General features: G+C 48.8%; 1 protein-coding gene across 2 annotated transcripts in view; it reads left to right on the top strand.

Annotated features, from left to right (window-relative positions):
* Window positions 1-324: 324 nt before the first annotated feature.
* LOC131215485 (fasciclin-3-like) overlaps window positions 325-20,873 on the top strand; it is a 102,381-nt gene continuing 81,832 nt past the window's right edge. For both annotated transcript variants that reach the window (XM_058209877.1, XM_058209885.1), the window contains exon 1: window positions 325-718. In XM_058209877.1, coding sequence (XP_058065860.1) covers window positions 658-718 — 61 coding nt within the window. In that variant the 5' untranslated portion in view covers window positions 325-657. The remainder of the gene's footprint in view (window positions 719-20,873) is intronic.

Raw genomic sequence — 20,873 nt, 5'->3', positions numbered from 1 at the left:
GGGGGTTGTTGGGACATTCTGGCTTTCTGGTTCTCCAGTTCCGGGATGGAGCCACCCGGAGCGAACCTTGACTGAGCTTTTCTCCTTTCTCTAACTCTTCTACGGCCGCCCCGCGGCGGATTAGGTCCACGACGCGCGCGAGTGTTTATTCGACCGAAGTGCCACAAAGGAGTTAAGATTGTTTTTTCAGCGAATCCTGCCGTGGTGAGTGAGCCCCCCACCGGGTCACTCGGGTGATTTGGTTGCCGGTGTGTCAGTGCCCCGGAGTGTGTGGTGGTTACTAGGCCAGAAACCAGACGTCGCGTGAGCGCGCCTACTACGTGAGGCGATTGATGTAGAGTTACTACACGAGGTGTCTGTGGCTGTTTCGCTTCTCTGACATAACACATAACACGTCTCCTGTCATCTAGTTCCCATCGTCGCCAGAGTTTCGCGAGCCGATAGAAACAGCGCTATCGGGTTTCTGAAGTTCTTCGAAGATTCTTCGTCCTAAAGTGTGCGCGTGTTTGCGTTGTGAAAAGTGCGTGCAAGTGTCCTGTGAAGACCACAAAACACAACAGCCCGTTCCAGCTGCCGGTCAAAAGTGTCAAGCGGCCGATCCAAAACCGCGCACCAACGCGTCGACTTCTTGCAGAAAGTGCGTGGCAGATAATTGCGATGCGCTCGTCGAAGATGCAAACGTTCCTGTCCTGCCTGGCGGTGTGCGCCGCGTTCACAGGTAATTACACTTGCAGCATCGGCGTGTTGTTTGTTGTCTAGTGTTTCTTCCACCATTTCTAACCCGCGCGCGCCCTTACTAGAGACCGACACAGTCTGCTGTCTGCTATTCCGGGGCTCCCATTTCTAGGTGCAGAGAGAGAGAGAGAGAGAGCGACCCGGAGGGGCCGACGGAAAAGGTGATTGTGTTTGACTATTAATGATAAACTTCCGGAAGAGGGCGACCCCGGAGATAAATTATCTCTCTGTTGTCCCCTGACAGTGGATTGGTTCCACGCTTCGGTTGCGTGTGGGGGGTTCATCATGCACTTGGTCCGGGCGCTCTGGTCTGGCCACGGGGTTGTTGCGTCAAGATGGAAAGCATTAAGAGGGAAATTAAGTAAAAACCTCTCTATTTTATTCTCCTGCGCAGCAGCGCAGTCAACCTGAACGCGCGATATTCGAGTTTTCGGGTCCGGAAAGACTTTTCCTTCCAGGTCGATAATGAATATGGGAATAGAATACGATATTTTTTTGTTGGGGGGAGTTCTACGATTAGAGTTTATCTGTGAAGCATTTTTCATCCGATTCTTCGAGGTGATAAAGTTGGCGGAGTGTTTCAGGTCTGTTGTCCGCCCAATTTTCTCAAGGTTGGCCACCGAATCGTGTCTGGGATCTTTTCCAGATGCCACCGGAGGGCAGCTCTTCGAATGCTCTAATGTGTTACGTGTTAGAGACTGTTGAGGTTTGGATCATACGTGGTGCTAATGGTTTGCAGGTCTCCCCACGCACCACCACGAGTGTGAGCTGGCAAATATTGCTCGTTAAAGTGTCGTGTCTGGCCAGAGTGCTAATTTATGGCAATAATATTCCTATATATCACCTCGGACGAATGGGGCCGTTGGGCCGGCGTTGTAAAGCGGGCGATTGGGGGGTGTACGCGTCGAGATCACTCATCACACGGCGCATGATGCCCGCTGCATTACCTGTAAGTGCACAACAAGAGATACAAGGAGAGAAGGTCATAAAACTAATCAACATATTGTCACGCAAGGGTATTAAACTATTTGTGGAACTCCTCTGTGCTCTTTCAGCGGTGCGCGCCATATAGATTAAGTGTCAGTGTTTTCATTTCATTTCATTTCATGTTATAATAGGAAACGACGCTCTGTAGGAAGAGAGGAACAGGCTACGACGTGGATCGTCCCAGGCGTCCATGTTCTCTTACATTCCAGCGCAGCGTGCCTTATTACCGTGTGCTGTAAATTCCTCTTTATGATGGCTTGTCTCGGTTTGTCACAGCGCGAGGGGGCGTCCAATAATCGGGGCCCCGTTTTAATTTCCTCCCAAACCCGAGGAGTGTACGGCGCTTTGTCCGCAATTTTAACGGCTGTGTGCCTCTTCCGCCTGAAACCCCCGATGCAACAGTGTACGGGGAAAGCACCCTGACAGAGGATAATTCTCGCAGGTCAAACGATCACGTAGCGCCGATAAAAGGTAATCTGACTTTCGTTCTGACGTTCGACAATGGTTGGTGGTCCATAAAACGTTCTGGGTCGCCGCTGAGGTGCCGACAAAAAATGGGGCCCTCTGGTCAGACTTAAGTATGTCGAACTCTGAATGCCATGAATTGTGCTGGTTTTTTTTCTCTCTATTCATCGACTTCGACACACGGAAAGATGTGGTCCTATGACTTTTTGCACACTTCCGGCTTTGATACCTATTTTTCAAATGATCCAAAGTTGCAGGCTTGTGTCATCATAAACATGATATTTTGCGTAGCCCCACAAGAAAAAGTCCAATGGTCTTTTTTGTCAAATCAGGAAAAGGTCATGTCAAATCGCATGATCTTGGTTTGGTGGCCAATTTTTATCAGTGGTGGTCCATAAAACCACATGTCTTCTAAGTCCATATTCCATACGATCGCTGCCAGATCATGTTTTAAGTACCACAGTTACGGCTTTTACGTTGATTTTGTTTGTCTACGTAGCCACCAAGTGAAACATGTGCCTCGTCGCTGAAGAAAATTTTGTTGTGGAAAAATTAGCATTTTTGAATTCCCATTTTTGTGTAAACATTTTAATAATTTTAGTGCGTTGTTCTGTTGTTAAACGATCCATTTAAAAAAATGGCAAACATTCGACTAAGTGTCTGTGATTTCGAAACTATGAAATGCATAACCTTGAACCTGGATCTTGATCTTGCATTGTTTTGGTGCGGACCATATTTCCGAGGAGCGGCAGGTCTTTCTTTGGAAAGTTAAAAGACATGAAAATGGCAGGAGCGTACAGGTTCACATCCTGCATTTCACCAGAAATCAAGTGGCGCACCTCGAGAGCCAGAGAAGAATAGGGTCAATAGGGATCACCCAGCTTTTGGAATCGACTTGTCGTCACGCGTCGTTCAATTGTTCGTTCGTCAGCAGCGTCAGTGCTGAGGTTCCTGTAGGAAACGGGACGTGTTCGTTCACGATTTTGGGACCTGTTTGCTTGGGGGGTACCCTATTATAACGCGCAAATTTGCGCAGTTTACCCAAAACACACCTTGGTCTCGCCCTGGTTTTTGTGTCATCCGGGAAGGTGCCCCACCGCAGATAAACCTTGTCCGAGGGATGTAGATAAACCTATGGGGAGAGAGAGCGAGAGAGCTATCGAAGACAAAAAGTGTAGTCATCAAAGCGCTACATTAATCAAACAGCACGGCGTCGCACTCTCTCGTCACTTTGGGGGCCAAAGCATATCAGCGTCACGAACCTGTCGATGCAGGTTATGGCGAATTCTCACGTCCGACTCATTCAACTGGCGCGCGCAGCAGACAGAGCCACTATAATGAAGTGTGGTGTGTCTGCCATTATTTTCCACATTTCCACGACCCGACCCGAACGAGGCCCGGTTTTCCAAGGATGATAAACAAATGGGGAGGCCAAACTCCACTCTCTCTCGCTCTCGGTGTGTTCCGTTTTCCGTGTGGCGGTGCCCCTTTCAAATAATAAACCCCGTTTTGGGGTTGATTTTTTTCTATTTTATGAAATTTCGAAATGCAAAATACACTTTTGTTGCTTCACGCGAGTCGCGAATGTGCGCGAATTTTGCGCGGCCGCGACAAACATCACGGACAGTGCGCTCTGTGTGTTTTTTTGGTGCTTCTCGTCGACACCTCATGAAGAGGAGGGAATCGCCCCTTGTTTCGTGGGGTCCCTTTATTGACGAATGTTGAACGGTTTTCTTGTTTATTTCAATATTCCCCTCACGAGGGGGGCTGCCTTACGAGTGGACGACGGGTCTTTTTCAATGTCGGCTGTGTTTTGCTTTTCTGTCTCCATTTTTTACTTTATTAGGTGCTGTGTTTGCGTTTTTTAGATTTTTTGTTTGTTCGAGTTTGGCTTCTTACTCCAAGCGCTGCGCGCTGCCCAATATGTGTTGACACGCTGTAACGATGCGTCACCCTCTTCATGGTCACATGGCGTGTGCACTTTTTCCTATTTTATTTTTGCTCCAACACTCGAGAGGGTCCCGCGGAATCGAAAACAGCTGAATCGGTGGAAGCAGCAGCACGTTGCGTCTAGTGTGTGCGAGGAGCCAATTTCCAGAAGAATGTGGCGGTGTCGATTGGGGGGAGAAAACTCAAGAATTTTCCAGCCGTGTACCGTGGGGGGGAAGGAAAATGATTTCATTTCCAAGACCGCGGTCCCGAGAGTGACGGTTCCGCAGTTCCCTCCTTTCGGGAAATAATATTTAGAACGGCAAGAAGAATGTGCACCCCGCGCAGCAGAGCGACCTCGATGAGTCAATCGCGCCGCGGTGCTGCTGCTATAGGCCAGGGCCACCAGGCCGCTCCAGGGCATCGAAGAATCGCAGGCGTCATCGCGTGCTGTGCGCCTTTTCCCCCCAATATATCACGTTATGTTGTGTGTGATGCACTCCGTGGAACGGGTTGACTGACTGGCTTGCCTGACTGTTAGTTAATATCCGATGTAGAGACGAGAGGCAGGAAAGTTGACGAATGGCAGAAAAGTTGAAGGACCTCCGCGAAGAGAGAAGGGCTCACATAGAGGTCTAGGCATCCACGAACAGGCTGTCAGAAGAGTTGGTAAGGTGTTTTGGGAGCTCTCCTAATAGCGCGAGCGGCAGGTCCGCTTTTCTTGACAGACATACGGCGAAGCCATGCGAGGGGCTTCACATACACATGCACATCACTAGAGGGGGGAACCGTTGGTTGATTTTAAAAATATCGTGATGTAAAACGGGTTGTGCCCGCCGCTAACCAGACCTGCTTCGCGGCTCTCGTCGTCGCGGCTTACACAAACCGGGACGGGACGAGATTGAGAAGAGAAAGTTTGCCACAAGCAGCGCACACGGCCCCTGCCCTGTGTGTGTGTGAGTGTTGGAGTAGGACAGGTCAGGCGTCGCGGGAGACGCGCGGACAACACAACCCAAAAACGGGTTTCGGACTGACCGAGTCGTTGAAGTTGTTTGATATGGTGTGGTGTAAGGGAAAACGGGAGTGATCTTTAAATAATGACGTGACAGAGAGAATGGAAGACCTGAGCGAGAGAGAGAGAGTGAGCGAGAAATACAAGAATTGGAGGTATGATGTTCATCTATCCCCACAACACCGAACCACACGACCTAAGATGATGATTTAAGCGCTGATGAAGAAGAAAAGGCCGATAGAGCGCGCGCGCCCGGTCCGGTCCGGTCGCTGGAGATTTCGGAGGAAGATAAATAAAATTGGCGCAAGTCCTCGCGGCTGGCTGGTCTATGAGCCGCCGGCGCTGTTGTCCACGAAGGTAGAAGCGAAGCGGAGACCCAGAGAGCGAGAGAGGCTTTAAATCTTCATCGGACTTCGTGATGAAGACGCAGACACAGCGCGCAACCTCTAAGGCGAAGACAACGCGCGCGCGAAGAAGAAGAAGAAGGCAGTCTGTTGCGTAGGCAGGCAGAGCCAGTCTTCGTCGTCGACTGGACCCGCTTCTTCACTGTTACGTCTCTGTTTTTCTTCGCGGTCCCCTGGTGCTTCTTCTTGCCGTCCGGGGTTATGTGTCAAACTGTCAGATAGAGAACAACAGCGAAAACCGGTCCGCGGTGGTGGCGGTGTGGTCCGTTGTCCGTACTCTCCAAAATCTTCTTTTCGGATATTCGTCCGCGATACCCGACTCGCGACTTGACTGCGGCGCGGACGCGATAAACCCATCAAAAGCCCACGGGAGAAAAGGATCTAGTTGAAGTTGTGGGGACTGGTAGGTGAGGTGTAGGGAGACAAATGGACTTTTCGGCACCGCACGCCACAACCCCGGCGACACTCCTCAGAGACAGTGTCTCCGTTCTGCTCCGGTGGGTCATTAAAATGGAATAAATTCAAATTCACAAACGCCGCCATTTCTACACGGGCGCGCGCCGCGTCTGGTCAGTTTTGGTCCCCTGGGTCCTGGGGTAATCTGTTTTGCTGGCCTACATATTCTACCCCTCGGTCCTGTGATCTCGCCTAGACTGAGGCAGACAGAGATCCTTCTAGGAAGCGAGAGAGAGAGGTCTAGGGCTAACTTCTCGATTGCTTGGACCGGGAATACCTGAGTAGGATACCTGGACGAGAAGGCACACTCCTCAAATAGACTCCGCTTTCGTTTATTGAACACCAATTAGCCTATATCGGAGGTATGTGTTATTGTTCGGCGATTTAATCCCCCCGCTCGCTGGGCTCTGTTTTTACAACACACAAGTCACCACGACAAAGTGGAAGGTTGTAAAAAAATTAGATCCGACTCGCCCGAGGGTCTCGTTTTTGGGCCGCACCCAGGACTCTCTGCGCTTCCGACACTCGCAGGCAAGCAGGCTTCACACTAATTAGGCTAATAGGACGCGGGCGGCGCTCACCCGCCGAAAGGGCAGGGTAAAATATAATAATAATAATGCCAAAGGATCCCTCATCCGCGTCCGCCTCTAGGCCTAGGCCTAGGGAGAGAAGGTCCTGGCTCTCGCGTGCACACACCGCCGCCGGTCATTAACCCCCGCCGGCGGTAATGAGACGCGACGGATTTGGTAATTAGCTTCGTTTTAACGAATCCTCGCCGGACCCTCGGCGCTCGGCTTGGCCCGTTGTCTGTCCCTCAGGATACAGTTTTGGACACTTGGAGCAACAACGCAGAACCGAACACAGAGCAGCAGGGGTGGTCGCCGCGCCCTTCACCAGGGAAAGAGAAAGTCCTCGTTGGACGCGCGCAGCGTTCGGCAATATTTATGTTATCGTCCCCGAAGTTATCGAAGACGCGTGTGCGGACGAGAAATGCGCGGGGATCTCTCCTCCAGGAGCAGCAACCAGCAATGAACGAGGCGTGAACGGGAAAGGGAGAAGCTAATTATTTCCATTATGCAAATTTGGCGATGGATCCCCGGGAAATTTGTGGATTAATAAATGCGCAAGCTTGGCTCTGTGGGTATGTGTGCTGATGTTGCTGATGTTGGCATTATTTCCACATTAATCCAGCACGACCTGCAGCGCAGAGCGCCAGGCCCTAATGACGTGCTTCAAGCGGAGCGCGCCATCTGCTGGATGAAGTCAATGTCTCCCTCACAATGCGTCGCTCGTCAACATGGAGACGTCAATCCCAAAATAGTGCAACCCTCAGGAATGGGGTCTCTGCCGATGAGGTTGACGTAGGACCACTGGCGGCGCTGCGTGGTCGGTCGTATCTTACTCATATCTTATCTATTTTCATCGATAAGTAGTAATGCGTGCTTTGCGAGGCCAGCCTGACCTTCCGTAGAACACGGCCTAACGCTGGTTGTAGTGGTGCAGTAGTAGTTCCGGCCACTGACACGATGGAACCAGTGTTGTGTTGATGTGTGGTCAGTTACTAGCTGTCCAGAGAAGTGTAGTTACAGCCTCAATAGTGTTGAATCATAGTTCCACTAGTGATTCATCTGGCCACTTCTACGTAGATTGAATCATCACTTAGGCGTGTAAACGACTCTCCATAGGTGTCAAGGCGAGAGAGACCTGAGCGGGCGCGCGCGCTCAAGTAAGTCAATTAACTTACCTGAACCCGCCACCGCCTGTGACTAATGGACCGTAACTCATCCGCAGATTGGTGTGCACGGAGTGGATAGACTCTTCGGTCGTCTATAGACCCAACTCAAAACTTCTGATCGATTTGGAACTTTTTCGAGATACCCGAAAAAAAATCTCTGCCCTGGACATCCGGGAGGGTCCAAGTCCACCACTCTTGTGGACGTGATTGAGGCGATGAATTTTCGGGGACAACTGTTTTATTTTCTTCTCCTGTCGGTCGAGTGAAAAAGTTGTAAATTATTCAACGGTGACTCCCCAGGTTTTGGAAAATAAACGAAACGATACCATCCTGCTCTGGTTCCCCCGGTGGGGATTGTCCACTGGTCCACTCGGCGGACGTGAACATTATCGGGGGGTGCACACGCTCTCTCTCTTTCTTCCTCGCGGTGCCCTGCAACCGGGTGAGGTAACAGTGTTCTGCAGTGTGATGGATGGACACGGTCTGTAAACTTTTGCCTCCAGTCACTGTAAATAATTTTTGCATACACCACCAGGGCCCCTGCGGCCTCTCAACGTTACGTTTCGGGTGGTACTGTACCATGGGGTCCCAGCCACCACCGGAACATGGCGAGGTAAGGGAAGCTGCCATCGCCGTCCGTAGCGCATGGTGGTCTACACTTTGACTGACACTAACCAGGGTGAGTGACAGGCTCACTTGGCACACACGGGCCAGGCAGGCAGCTGGTGGCACATAATCGATGCACTGGAGAAGTAGTCACACACCGCGCCCCGACGGCGCTTCCTCCTGTACAGTTCGGCCCGGCCAAGCTGTTGTTGCACCTCATGAATGTATGTGCTCTTTTGTACGGAACTCGCTCGCTCTGTCTCTCTCTATGTTGAAGTTGCAACCCGTGACTGCCACGGAGTTCCCATGGTCCAGACCTGCCCGATGGACAGGAGGAGCTGTTCCGCCCCATGTTTTATTTCGACATCCTGGACCTTAAATTGTGCACACATCACCACCACTACTCCTCCAGTCACATTCACAGTTCGATATGGGCCAGTGAGTTCAGGTTCCGCCTATTGTTTTATCGCAAAATCCATTCCCTGTCGCCACACAGGTCTCCGCGGTCCAGGAGGGTGCTCTATGACGCTCTTTTCCCCGGTCTACCCCTGGTTTGTTGCCATTGTTCTTGTTCTGCTTTCTCTTGGCTCCGAAAGTTGTTGAATACCCGTGACGTCATTTTGTGTCCGGTGGACCAGCTCAGTGATTCGTTAGTTCGATGACCATTGCGCCGATGTCGCAGCGCCGCGCGTTCAGACTTGCGGATTTTTGTGTCTAGACTAAACAATTGGCACTTTGGGGTGCCGCGAATGCACACACATAAAATCAGCGGCCCCAAATCGTTCAACCGTGTTGGATGGGGACGAGACCTGCACTCTAGGGGGGGAGGTCTATAAATCGATATTTTACTGCCGCCAGCTCGCCGGTGACATCATCCATACACCCTCTTTGAGAAAGGGTGTTAGAAATGAGTAAGACCGTTGGGGGGTAACATTTTGTTTTCGCTCCAGTCAACGCCGCGAACATTGGCGCCTTTAGACACGGGGATGATGCCCTGGCTGGGGGTCTCTATAATATGTTGCGCGTCCCATATTGTGAAATACAATGGCCCGCGTTCTTGGCCTAGTATTTGGTTTTCTGGTTGAAACCCCCCAACGAAGGCCAAGAAGTCGACATGTGAGGTGTGTCAGCGGCTGCGACGGTGGCCCTCTCCAGACTTGAATGAGGCGAGTGCGTTCTGAATACCGAACGACCGACGTTCATCACACCGGAGGCCGCCTTCTTCTCGGCGGAGTGAGCTCATCAATATTCTCGCAGCGCACGACATGCGTGCAGAGCAGTTTTGCGGAACACTGAATATCCCCGGGACCTGGGACGCGGGACCGAAAGTCCCGTTTTGTGTCCCGGTGTGTCGCACCGGGATGGCGCTGAAATCACGCTTAGCGAATTAACGAACTCTCTCTCTACCACGCGATGACTGACGGCTTCAAATTTCACCGAGCAAATTAGTTACTAGCAGCGCCAGATCAGCACTTTTTCACGGCCAATCTAATCTCTTTCGAGGATTTTCGAGGTGATAGGATGTGATAGGGTGCTTTGGAACTGGCTCATCATGGAGGGAGATATAAACTATCTGGCACCAGAATTTTGGGGCTTTTGTTGGGACACTGACTGTTTTGGTCAGCGTAAACACCAACGTTATGTCTCGGGTTCCTCGGATGTCGTTTCGCTGGGCAGCAGTTCCTGGTCTTTCTGGTCGTTTTAATCAATTTAGTTGAGAATGACTCTATACTGACGACTTTGTATTTTTTGCCAAATGATGTGTCACATCATATTCGATGTTATTTTCGATGTTATTGTTGTACCTAGTATTTTGGTCTACATCATCCAAAGCCTCAGATTCATAATGAGGGGGCCAACCCATTATGATAGAGGACGTCGCTTTCTGGACTCTCCCCCGTTTGTTTGCTTTATTCAAATTGCGCCGGTTTGTTTGTTTGTGGTCCATGAATGTTTCAACAAGGCCTAATCGGTCGGCTGTTATCGATGGCCATAGGAGAAATTCAAATTAGGAGTTGAAGTGAGGTGTACCACTCTCTACACATTACTCTGTAGCTAACTGCGTTGGCACGTTTTTGCGTGCTTTTCTCTTCCGTCAACAGCGACGCGCGCGGTGATTAGGTCACCACCACCAAAGGAGTTCTGCGCCGTTTTCGCAACACCTCCCTATCGCTGCCCGGCGCGGTTCCGCCCGAGACATTCCACCTCGGTCTGCTTCCGTGGTCCGTGGTTGCTGATAAGATATAAAAATACTTATCGCCTGTATGGGTGTGAACGGCTGTCACGGCAAATTGCGGCAAATTACACCGTTTCCAATCCCCCTGCATTATCAGGGCACGCAATGTGACGAAACGAGAAGGAGAGACAGATAACACCTTCGCCAACACTCAGCCGAGGTCGGTATTTGCATCGCGACGAGTGCCTTTTTTATGGGCTCTGCAAATAAACGCACACCACCCAGTCAAGTGGTTGTGTCCTATACGCTGTGGGGTGCAATCGAACACCGCCACCGGATGCAGCAATGTACCGTAATTAAGAACGCAACTGAACGCGCCAGGCAGAAAAAGCTGATCTCTTTGCATTTGCACGCATAGGAGACGTGTGGTGCTGTTGCGTGTGCGGCCTGCCTGCCGCTCGCTATGTCGCAAGAAGGCCTCCCGTAGCAGCAGCATACTCGGTAGCTGCTGGGCCCTTCTATCAATTGCTGGCGGCGACCCTTGGAAAGGAACGTGAAACGACTGCGAATTCCATAACACAAAGAAATAGTTTCACTCACTCAGAAGCGTCAAGAAAAGTGGGTAACGCTCTAGAACCCCAGATCTCTCGGTGCATGCTGAGAAAACATTCTTGGCCGAGAAAAAAAGGTCAACCGCCATTGGAGGTTGTTTGCGTTGGCGCTGGAAAGTTTTTTGAAATTACAACACATCAACCAACACTCTGCTCTGATTGTCATGCTTTAAAGGTTAACCATAAGAAAATGTGTCTGTCTGATGGAGACTTGAAAACTGCGCCCAACCAACCTATTGAGTTGCAACTTTCAGGATTAAGTTGTATATGAAAGAAACATTGGTCCTCCAAATTGCTAACAGTTAAAGTTTTTTTTTGATAATTATTATAATGATAGTAGGTTTACAATAAATTCATTTTTGTAAATTAAATTGCAAAGAGTGTGAACAATGTTCAACATTCATTTTTTGGTGACAATTTACTTATTTGATGTTTACGTATTTCATGCATTTAATATGTTTCTATCGTTCTACTCTTTTGTGGAGTGTTTTGGTTAGGTTCAGGTTTTTTACAGGTCTATTTAGTGTTTTCTTGTATTTTATGCTTTCAATTAGTATATGCTTGTTGATGCTTGTCTTACTCTTGAACCAATTGGACGAATGAAGGATTAGTTCTATCTGGAATATTATAATATGGTTCAATGCATTCTTTAAGAGTGTATCCGAAAGAGTTAAGCGTGTGTTTAAAAAAATGCGTTCAACATTTTTCTAACGTGTTCTACCTTAATATACAGAATTAAAGTTGCGCGCGTTTATAAATCTTGTTTAATAATTGTTAACGATTCCAGCTTTCAAACCATTCCATTTTAGACACGCTTTGTGGACAATTGAAAACCATTAAAGCGCAACCAATTTGAGAGTAAAAATGTTGTGAAATAAATTAAATAGATTTTAAGGGGGTAACATATGGGGGATAAGATAACAACTTTATTTCTAATGCTTTTCTGAGCCCTACTCTTAATGGCTGCTCAACCTGAATTTTCATGACATCGACACGCGGAGCAAGCGGTTGATAGGGCCAATTAAAGGAACCTAATACTACCACCGCCGGACACATACACACGACGGAAGAGACGTCTGCGAGTTGCTATCCCTCTCTAAACGATCGCCCAGAGTGTAATTGGTCAGCAGTTGTTGCGTTGTGGTGGGATTTGGTCGGCAGCCTGTTTTCTGTTTAATGACCATTTTCCCTTTCTCGAACCGACAGATAATCGAAACCGGAAGTGTAGCTTTCGCTCTCTTTCTCTCTCTCTCACACACAACAGAGCCGTAATAGGCGGGTAACCACAAAACAGGTGTCCGTCTGGCTCATGTTTGCTGCTGTAGTGGTGGGTCCAACGTTTTCACGGTCAAAACTGCATTCTCGGGGGTTGCTTTCTGTGTCTCGTTTCTTGTATTGTGGTGGTTGACGTGAAATGGGATCATTCCCGAAAAGGAAGGATTCTTAAACACAAACCGAACGGAAACGGGTTCACACGGTACGCTGCTCACGCTTTTGAGGGACAAAGGGATAAAGAACGCGCTCGACCTTAATAACGTTGTTTCACAAGGAGGGCCGAAGGGTTCTTTCAAAGGTGGCGATACTTTGGCGGTAATAAATACCGGGTCCTTCCAAAGCATTTGACTCCTGTTTTTTTTCCCCTGGCGCGTTAAAGTTGGTCGCAATATTTTATCGAAACACCTTCCGTAAGCCATCATCGGCAGAAAGGCAAGGCTGTGTGCAGTGTAGCGCGGTGCTCGTAATATTTTAGGGCTTTCCGGGATCGCAGGATCTCTGTGTGGTGTCGCCCCAATGAAGAAAGAGAGAGGGTACGCAGAGTAAGTTGTCCTAAGAACCTGGTGGGGTAGGCCTTCAACCGTTACCAAGCCCCCGACTGGGCGTTGCGGTTCAGTGGTTCTTCCCGGGTTGAACTCTTCCATTTCGTTCCCTTCCCGCGTGCATATGTGTGTCGCTGTGGTCTGTTGGTCTGAGCATCTCCCCAGGTTGGGGTTACAGAAGCAGGAGGTCTGACTTCGGCGACCAGCGGTCAGAGGTGTTCGCTTGACCGAACTCGCACCCCTCATAAGCACCACGGGGAGCTCCATCATGGATTTGAATATATTTTGAAAATAAAACGTCAGAAGTAGGAAAATAAAAGACCGGTCTCCGTGCTGCCTGCGACTCAGGGAACTACAGCATGCCGAGGGATTTATGCTGAGTCCACGGGGTCCCTTTGTTGATAATGGTTTTTTTAATGTCAGCATAACAAAAATTGTATTCGAAGACTGCGCGTCTTGTTGGAGCGTGCGACGCTTAATCATCATCGTCATCGGGGTTTCAGCAGACTACCAACCAGAGTGTGCGCATATTACTCATAAAGTCATTTTTTAATGCTCCGAACGAAAAAGAGAAACTATCCGAGGTTCGAAGATCACCGGACGACGGCAAATGCGTCGGTGGCTGTCAAGAATTCTCTCTGTTAATGGTGTCCCTGTTCAAGACCTTCCCCAGTTTTCGAGACCAACCTCTCTAAACCTATGCTTCAAACATAGCGCGCGCCGTCCACGCACGGTGCCTTCGAATTAGAGAAATGAGTTTCCGGGGCGCGATAAGTTCTCAGTCGTGTTTGGTGTCTGAACCCAGCGGACACGAGCAACTGTTGGCTACAGATACCCCGTTCTCTGGGATTACGTGAGTTTGGGGAGGTAGATTTCTACCGGTAAGGGCCCGAAACCCCACCGAAAAAAAGGTGACGACGATCGGTTCTTAGCAACTCTGGAATGCTGCTGGGGTCTTCGGCGGCGAGGCCCAAGTGAGGAGATTTTTCCAGTCCGATAAAATGCATTACCGGGGGTCACGGATCGGTGCACTGGCGGGCGGCCTGTCCAAAACAACCGCCTGCCTGCCTGCCGTCTCCCAGCCATCGGTCGGTCGGTCGGTCGGTCGTTTGCGCGTCGCGTTGACAAATAGATTAATTAAAAAGCGACAGTTGACTTAATGGTGCGGAAGGCAGATTATTTCCCTTTCGTTCGTGATGGGTTGCCGGTTGGGCATAGGCGTCCCCCAGCCCAGCTTTTGTGGTCTCTTCCTGGATTTTGGTGATCCTGGTTCTCCGGGGGGCGGGTTTTTTACAGTAGCAGATGGTGTGGCGTGGTTCGGTGATGCTTGGGCAAGGGCTTCTGTTACGTCTTGAATTTTGATGTAGAGCAACCAAACTGTAAAGTTCACTTGCTTGGAGTTCTTTGGATTACTCAAATTCTCGACGCTTTGAAATGGTAAATTATTAAAAAGTACAGCAAAACAGCTGGAAAGTGGGTAAAAAAGATAGGCATAAGTGAAAAGAATATAGTTGAATAAGAAAATAGTGCGAACAAGGAATAGAGATAGACAATTTTATTAAAAAGAATGAAAAAATGTAAAACTCAAAAAGTAATAAGTAAACACATAGCAAATGAAGGTGAACTCTACTGTTGAGTGTTTTCTAAAATCATTTAATAAACATTAAAAATCTGAAATGAAAACGTTAGCTTGAGTATAAAAAGATAAAACAATAAACAATAAAAAAGAAAAAATGGTCAAGAACTTTCAAAATTGAAATACGAAAAGAGCGACAGAAACATTATAATAAACTGAATAAGAATAAAAATATCGAAATTAAATTAAAAATGATGCTCAAATGTGCAACAAATGAAACGATTTATAATTTCGAAATAACCGATAATCCATTGCGCGAGACCGCGTTTCCTTTTTGGTTTTCTCTAAAAATTTCCAGCGCCAACCGATCGCTCATAGTGCATCGCGCACGTATCCTCTACATAATCGCATAACTCACACAGTACATGCGCAGCCCATTTGCCTTCCCAGTGCTGCTGCTACTGTTGTGTCTCTCCTTCTTACGCCGGACCACGAGGAGGCACGCACAACGATGGCCGTTGTGACGAGCGGTGGCCGATTTGCAATGCAAGTCAAGGCGGCCAGTCCAGTCCAACGACGACGACCTACTTTCCAAAACGCGTCGCGTTCGGCGTCCGTTTTATGTTTTTTTTTTGCTGCTGCCGGCGCTTCCCTCGAACGCAGCAGAGAAGCGAAGCATACAAACAAAGCGTTTAAACATCTCGCACCTCCACCACCACTACGGGAAGCGAGTATCTTATGCAAAAAAGTGGATGGCAAAACATAATATTCACGAGAGAAGAGAGAGGGTTCGCGGAAACACGGCGCGCGTTCGCTCGGGTGCAGCGCAATTGCATCTTCGCAATGCAATGCATCTTCTCACACACCGGCACCTCTTCCGGTCGTTGGTTGGTGGCTTCTCAAGGGCGTTCGCGTGCTCGTGCGCGCATCATCATCGTCGTCCACAAGTCATAAAGCCCAGAAGCGCCCAGAAATTCCGAGGGAGCTAGAGCAAGTCGCGCCCATCGAGGTAACATCAATGTGTATGTGTTTCTTTCTGCGCCCTTTCTTTGGGCGCTTCTCAAAACATACTTTTCTTGTGGGGTGCGTGGCGTGTGGAAATTCCAGCGACCAACTAACCAACCAACCTACTGTCTGACTGGTGCCCAAACCGCGGGCGCTTCTTTCCCCACATGATGTGACCGTATGAAGATATCAGAGTTGCTGTGTGTGGACTTGCCGTTTGGCGAGCATTTTTCCAATATTTTATGTCGACGGTGGCTGTGGTGGTGTTCAGCACAACAATCCCACCGCCACCAGGGCAAGGGCTTTAGACTAGGGCTTGAGAGGAGGATTTAGTAGGGCACTGTGGCGGTGCATCTTCGCGTGTGCGTTGGTGGAACTTTCTCACATTTGCCCGAGCGCTGCTGTTATCCACCACATCCGGCGCGCTGTCTCTTGTGGACACACGTATTCCGGGCAGTGTAGGTTGCTGTGGCTTTTCCTGCTTGCACTGCACCGCTACTGCACTGGTCGAAAGTATTCGAGCAAAGGCCCCCTCGGGTTTGAATGCTAAATATTGGACATTTTAGTGACACCCCAGCGCAACCAATTAGAATAAAATTAGTTCAATTGAAAGTTGAGTAAATGAAATGAAACCAAATATCGAAACCAAATAAACCACGGTTACGGTTACTGATAGGTCCTGGGATAGGTTTTCACCGAAAACAAATGGTGTATGTGAACAGAACAGAGTTGAAATCATCAGATTTGAACTGGTCTTTTTCGATTTGATCAATTCTTCAGAAGTTTTGTAAAGTTTGATCGACTTTCCAAGATCTTCACCCAGCCATCTTCACGTAGTTGTTCGATATGAAAGATGTTATAGAGTTCCTTCTACCACACTGTGACTAATCTCTCTGGAACATTAAATAAAATATAACCAGAAGGCAATTTTTTATGTCTCACAATTTGTTTTAATTCAAATCACATTTTTTGTGTTTTTTGGTCAATGATCATACCAAGAACATTGTTAAACGATGAGTTGTGGGCTTTTTTGATGGCTGCTCCCAAAAAACCCTCTGTGTTCGTTCGAATACTTTCGACTATTTTTTGTTCCTCGTTATGGACCTAACCAAGTCCGTGTTTCTTGTGGTTGCGTGGCGGTGGTGTATCCTTCCGTTTTGGCATCATCACCATCGTCATCAGCATATCGGGCCCAGAGAGAAGAAGAGAGAGTAAGATGCAGATTTTCCAACAGTGTGTCAGCAGTTTGTGTGCATTACAACGTGCTGCTGCTGCTGCTGCAGTACACATCATCATAATCACGGTGATTCAGCATTTCATTTCTTCGACCCCTTTCTTTTCTCATCTGTGTTTACATCTTTCTTTCGAGCAGCTTATCTGGATTGGTGGTCTTGGGTTTTATTTTTCCAACCCAAAAGAGACGATTTGCCGCTTCTGGATCACGGCGCCGCTGCCTTTTACTCTCCGGTGGGTCCTGTGGGAATGTTCTCGTAACGGGTTGGCTGGTGGTGGTTTGTCGTTGCTTCTGAGAGGCGGCCCACCGTCAAGTAATCGACCTTCACTCTTCGACATGATCTTCATTTGTGGCCGGCAAAACTTTTACTTTCACCTTTCGCTCTCTTCTCTCTTCGGAGTCACGAGTATCTGGGCTGCCCTGAGAAGAACAGAACTTTTGTTGGAGTTAATTCCCTCAAACGATGTTGCGAGCCGCATCGCATAAAAGTGTGACGCATGGATGCACCTTTTTTGTGAGCACCAATAGACCTTAAGTTAGACAATGCTTCTGGATGCCTTCGGGGGGTGATGGGAAGAACTCAACTCCATTCCATTCGCATTCTCCCGGGTTTGGTGGGAGCCGCCATAAACATTTGGGAGAGGCTCTTTATGAGGGTGCTGCTGCTGGGTGCGCTCACTCAAAAATTGAATGGCACATAAAAATTCCCCAAAAATCTAATTTCAAACCGCAATCACCTCATATGGCTCTCTCCGGCGGGGTTCTCGGGGTTCAGGGCAGGGCTCCGCGTTCTGATGTGTGATGGCGGTTGATGACGCGCGAAGAATCGCTTCGATTCATCCCTCTTTTGTTGGGTGTCGGGGGTGTTGGTATGGCCTTTCGAAAGCGTGTGCACTGTGTCGCAGGATGTGTGTTGCGTCTTCCGGTTCCCGGTTCCCCCAAGCCCCCGTGTACGTTGACATCATTTACATGGGTGATGGGTTAGAACGGAGAGATGGGAGCCGCCTCCCAATGGGTGAACTAAAAAGGCATCTTTTGACAGCAACTGTCATGTTTGTTTATATTTTGTGAAGCGCGTCGTGCTCCATGAACGGTCGAAGTGTGTGATTTGATGGCGGAAAGTGTTTGTTGATTGTGGATGCGGTTTTAGGGTCTGTGGGGGTGCTGGGTCGAAGTCCATCCCTGTCCTAAATGTATGTCATTCATTTTTCTGCGCCCTTTACATGTTGGGATGTGCTGGGATGTAACGTCTTTGAATAGAGAGAGACGGTAACAGAGAATACGTTCGATCCATTGAAAGATGACTGCTCCTCCCACCGAGCTCTTTGGAAAATTAGATCGACATCCAATCTCTGATAGCGCACAGAGCGTGTGCGTGCTCACCTTGCGTTACACTTTTGACACACATGAAACGACAGACGATGGAAGAAATGGTGAAAACTCCTCATGAAAATGGGTCATATTCTAATGAATTTTCTGTAATGATTTTTCTCTGATCGGGATCGAACCTTTCTATAGGATTTTTTTACGGCTTAGACTACATTATCTGAATCAATCTACAAATTATTCTTAGGGATAGAGGATTAAGAATGCATCAGCTTATTTCCCTTATGTTTGAAATCATTTTTATTAGAAATGGTGAAATGGAAAGCAGACTATGTTTTTCCCTCGATGAAAAAGTACCGAATCAGAGTTGCAATAATGCTTTGATCAGTTAAGCAACGTCTCTTAAAATACTTGGAACATTCTCAGGATACCCCGAGGTCTGTTTTAGGGTGAAATCTTGATCAATAATACGTTTTCATCCATGAATTATCACTATTTTCATCCAGTTGTAGTAGGATTTCCAGTTAACGGTTATAAAACGGAGAAACTAAAAGCGTCGTGATTCGTAATTCAATGAACCTGTGAATAGCACTGCTCAAACTCATCGCCATAATCAAGCCTTCAACAATTGTTATTATATAAGCGATTAAAAGGCAAATAAACACATATATTCGAAAGCTATCCAAATGCTCAAATGATGAACTTTAAAGAAGTCTGTCTAATGAACTAATGCATTTAACAGTTGTTGTTGTAACAGCTTAACTATTGTTTGAGGTTAAAAGTTATTTTCGCTCGCTTTTGGAATCGATTTTTTAAATTTATTTTTACTGCAGCTTGGTAAGTGAACATCAGGCTTCTGAAGTTAATGGAGCTGAAGATATTCAGTTATTAGAAAACACATTTAACACGCATTTTCAAGTCACCTATTAAGACACGCACTTTTGTCTGATAAAACTTAAAACTTTAAAGCAGTTTAAATTGCGTTGTTTGGTCTGACCGAACGCTGAGTTACTCATCGACCCGTTCCTTAACATGCTTAACGCTATTAATGTTTATAATGTTAGTTGTTTTGGCGATTGAACCCCACCGCACCCGCAGACCAATAGGCAATCGAGCAGACAGCCAGCCAGACGGGCCCGCCTAGACTAAACACTTGGTAGCGGTTCGTCGGCCGCAAATCTCTGGCGCAGATACGGGGAACTGGGAACTATTTATTTCGCTTTTATCGGCCCAATTTCTGATCCACCCTCCCCGGCAGTTCCGCGTTCCCCGGCCACCTCTTCCTGGTTCCCGGGACCACCGACCCCCTTTTGTTGTGGCTATGCGCGACGGCGCAGCCCCACTGAACTTTGTGCCGATTTTCCCGATGTGTTGCGTGTGCTGTGTTTGCGTGGAAACGAATTTTCTTTTCCATCAGGCACTGGCCGACAGGGTGTGGTGCGGGGGGGGGGGGGGGGGGGGGGGGGGGCCCCCAATGGATGGCGCAGCAATTCGTTTTGTGTACCACCATCCGCCACCCGCAGGCTGCTGCTGCTGCGTTGTTCCGAATGAGAAATGGCAATGTGGGCCGCGCGATTCGCGCGATGTTGAGAGAGCGAGGATAGAACGAATGGACGCGGGTTTTTCGGGACCACCTATTGGGGTGGTGGAGCTCCCGGTGTGGGGGAACCACCCCCCAGTCCTAGTTTGGGCTACTGACTGGCTGGCTGGTGGCTGGCCACCATTAAATACCGTGTGGCCGATTTTCGGTTCCGATTTGCGCACCACACCATATCTTCATCGTGGATGTGTGTGTGCTTGGAGAGGGGTGTCGGGGTGTACTGTGCGAAAATGTAGAACTGTGAAAACGGGACCACTTTTGGGTCCCGACTGGGTTTTGGTGTCCCATTCGTGCCGCCGCCGAGGCCTCGAAAGCTTCTCTAGAGTGGTGAATTTGTCATCCCCGGGCATGTGGTGAAAACGGGTCGCACCATCACCACATCGTTAATTATGTCACCTCATTTTGTTTTTTTGGGGGATAACCCGTTCCGGCTCGCTAGTGGTCCGGCCCCCAGTAGTGGCCGCCGGTCAACACTTTCCCGGTGCTCCGGAAGGGTCTCCGATTGCCTCCGACGCCCTGCGCATAATTTCCATCCCCCTCTAGTAGTGTTGGTGGTGAACAACAGAGCACTATGGGTATGTCTGTGTACGTGAGTAGTGAATGCCGAAAGAGGACAGGAAGAGAGCACGCGTGCCCCAGTGGCGCACATATGCAGATGACGTTAGCGTCGGCTGTCATATCAGCGTGGCCCCATGGTGAAGTAGTAATTCGTGGTCTCAACAGCAGCCCCCACATACACACCACCGTAAAGGGTTGTATGGGGCAGGTAATCATACCGGGAACCACCCTCACACCGCGTGGGGTTCTTCCGGTGTTTGTGGGGCCAGTGAGAGAAACTATCACCCCCAGTGGTTGCTGTTGTGTTGTGGCCGTTGCTCGCGGGTGGACGCCACTTGACGACGGTGGAAGGAAAAATAAAACAGGTCGCGCGGGACCGGCGACCGCCATTGCCACATGCGCGAAACACAAACCGCTCGACCAATTCTGAAATAGGGAAAATATGGCGCCCCGTTTATGGTGCCCGCGAGAAGAGCGTCGAGTGTTTATTTTCCCTTCCATTGGCAGCCTGTGGCTGGCTGACTGGCTGGCTGGCAACACTGGAATGAAGCGACCACTCGAGCACCACCAACGAGAAAGAGAGCGGTTTAAATGCAAAAGCGAAAAAAAGTAAAATAGGCAAAAATAATATGTAAAGGGGG

This window comes from Anopheles bellator, chromosome 1 (assembly GCF_943735745.2).
Source record: "Anopheles bellator chromosome 1, idAnoBellAS_SP24_06.2, whole genome shotgun sequence".
Lineage (NCBI taxonomy): Eukaryota > Metazoa > Arthropoda > Insecta > Diptera > Culicidae > Anopheles > Anopheles bellator.
This window is presented reverse-complemented; position numbering and strand designations above follow the sequence as displayed.